Source organism: Nematolebias whitei, chromosome 3, assembly GCF_014905685.2.
Source record: "Nematolebias whitei isolate Nwh7 chromosome 3, NemWhi1, whole genome shotgun sequence".
In the NCBI taxonomy this organism is placed as follows: domain Eukaryota; kingdom Metazoa; phylum Chordata; class Actinopteri; order Cyprinodontiformes; family Rivulidae; genus Nematolebias; species Nematolebias whitei.
In genome coordinates this window covers 31,080,977-31,083,476 of record NC_056500.1, presented here as the reverse complement: position 1 = coordinate 31,083,476, position 2,500 = coordinate 31,080,977, and the positions used below count along the sequence as shown (strand labels likewise).

The 2,500-nt window shown below is 37.0% G+C and overlaps 1 protein-coding gene across 1 annotated transcript in view; it reads left to right on the top strand.

The window, feature by feature from the left end:
* tm6sf2b (transmembrane 6 superfamily member 2b) overlaps positions 1–1,669 on the top strand; it is a 17,032-nt gene extending 15,363 nt beyond the window's left edge. Inside the window, exons 10-11 of the mRNA XM_037674813.1 lie at positions 344–463; positions 1,323–1,669. Coding sequence (XP_037530741.1) covers positions 344–463; positions 1,323–1,559 — 357 coding nt within the window. The 3' untranslated portion in view covers positions 1,560–1,669. The remainder of the gene's footprint in view (positions 1–343; positions 464–1,322) is intronic.
* Positions 1,670–2,500: the final 831 nt, after the last annotated feature.

Sequence of the window (2,500 nt, the reverse complement as noted above, 5' to 3'; positions counted from 1 at the left end):
TGTCATATTTACAGATACTGAGATAACATTTTGTGCGGTAGTAGTTGAGAGTCATTCTTAATGCATACTCTCACTGTTCTCAGATCTCGTGAGATCTTGCAATATTGCATAAGATCGTGCAACTCATTTACAAGGTGTTACCAGAAAAGACTACAACCTTGTCCTTCCTCATCATAAGATCATTTTAGATCAAAACTCTGGCACAAAAGACAGTGGAGGACATGGATTTCTTCAATGTGTGCTAGACTCCTAATTGTAGTGATGCATTAGTATATTTCCAAACAACAACAAATGACACTATTTGTTTTCCAACCATAACTGAACTCAGAACATTTTCCCCTAGATGCTGCTCTTGTTCTTTTATGGACTACCTCTACTGGGTGCATTTGTCTACGGCCTGCTCCAACCTGGCTGCACCTGGATGTCAGACTGGACGACATTCTTCGCAGGAGTTGTGATCCAGGTAGTGCAACAATGACTTGAAAATGACTCTGAATGCATCACGAGGAAAGCAGCTGTTTCATATTGAAGTGACAGTCTGTTGTACGCCATAAAGTGACAGCACTCATTGGTGCACCTGGCCAGCCAAATTTTAAACAGTGTTTAAATAAAAGGCCTGAAAAACATCTGCAATAAACTTAGCTTATGTTTTTTTTTCCTGTTAGCACAAGCTGGACTCATTTAGAGAACTTTTTTTTAAAATTATAATAAACAAGTTGTACATTTGGATGCTGGTTTAACTAAGAGAATCACAAGGACAAAACTCCTCGATTAAAGCGTTGCTTCACCCAGTCTAGTCGTTGCAAATGTCACTCTCCATGACATTTCCAGCTTGTTAATGCAGTATACCTCCTGGACAGAGGTTTATCTTCCTTGTTAGAGAAAGCAAACCTTTATGTCAGTCCTCTGGGGTATTTGTGAGAAAGAGTCTGCAAAGGGAACACAACAGACTGTGGTGCAATGGTTTGCAAACTTTTCATCTGTTGACCCACAAAGTAATTGTAAGACGAACCACTGTAGGTTTATATATAAATTATATTAAGAAACTTAATAAACAAGGGCACAACGAGAACACAGTTCTGTTAGTTATTATTATTGCTTTTAATAACTAGTAAAATTATGGGGAACTAGGTCTTTGGCAATCATTTTTAAGCCATTGTTTTTCCTGAAGATTATCTGAGGACCCCCCTACTTGGTATTTCAAGACCCACTGTAAACCTTACATTTAGGAATTACTGCTCTAGTGGAATTGAAAGTGTTGATATACCAAACACCTTAAAGGAAATGTGGCCTAACGTCTGTCTTACTGTGTCTTCTTCCAGTGCCAGTGGTCCCATATTGGCGGGTCGCTCCACTCTCGCACCGCAGCTCCGTTTCATATCCCCAGTGATGTTTTCTGGACAGTGTTGGCAGCTAACCTGCTCTATGCAGCCATCCCAGTTCTGGTAGCCCTGCGGGTTCACAGCAACCCTTATTTCTTCTTAAAAATTGCTCCCTTTCCTGGTCAGACTGGTTTGCCAATCAGTGAGGAGAAAGATACCAAGTACAAAGATAAATAATTCCCACTCACTTGTGGAGTCTAGTCCTCTTGTATTGGTTGAGAAAGAAGTGCATGATTAAAATTGTCATATTTGAAAATGTCAAAATAAAGAATTATTTTGCTCAAAAATGTTTTTTTGTGTTTGCATGGTTGCTACACTTTATACAATGCTTGGAAAGTCTGCCTTTATGCAAATTGTTAGTCATTTCTATTAACATGTTACATTTTCTGCAGACAAAAGCAAACACCTTGACTGCAACAGTGCTCTCTGACAGAAGCAGCCCACCTTCAACAGGACAGCCATAAGCCCCTCACAAAAAACGAAAGCTTAGAAAGGGGTTGTAGAATGCAACAAAAACTCTGAGATGCTCATTTTTGACTTTGAACTTCTCAAATACAAATTTCACCTAGCGTCCTTGGCAAAACAAATAATCCACTGGGTTAAAGTCTACAAATTTTCTGGGGTCAGATGATCCAGAACAGGCTCAAATATTCCCACATTCAGCCAGTGGCTGGAATGTAATGGAAACACAAAAGCAACATCAAAATCCTTAACAGATAAACTTTTTTTATTACTAGATGAGTTAAGTCACCTATAATTTGTTCTTATTAGCACTGGCGTTGGATGCAACATTAAATCTTTCAGCAGGAAAATGTAAATCATTTTGATGCAAATCATAATCACAAACATATGACATGTCACGATACAGTAATTGCATGGTTTGAACTAAAAGTTTATTTTTATTTAAAGACATTTGTCAAAACAAGATTTTCATAGTGAAAAACAAACAAAAAAACAAGTAAAATGTTTGAAAAAAAATTGCAATGTAACAACAAATACTGAACAAAGTTCAATAATTGTGTTTTGTTTCCTGAATAAACCAAACATTTAACTTGTTTTTTTGTTTGTTTTTCACTATGAAAATCTTGTTTTTACAAATGTCTTTAAATAAAAATAAA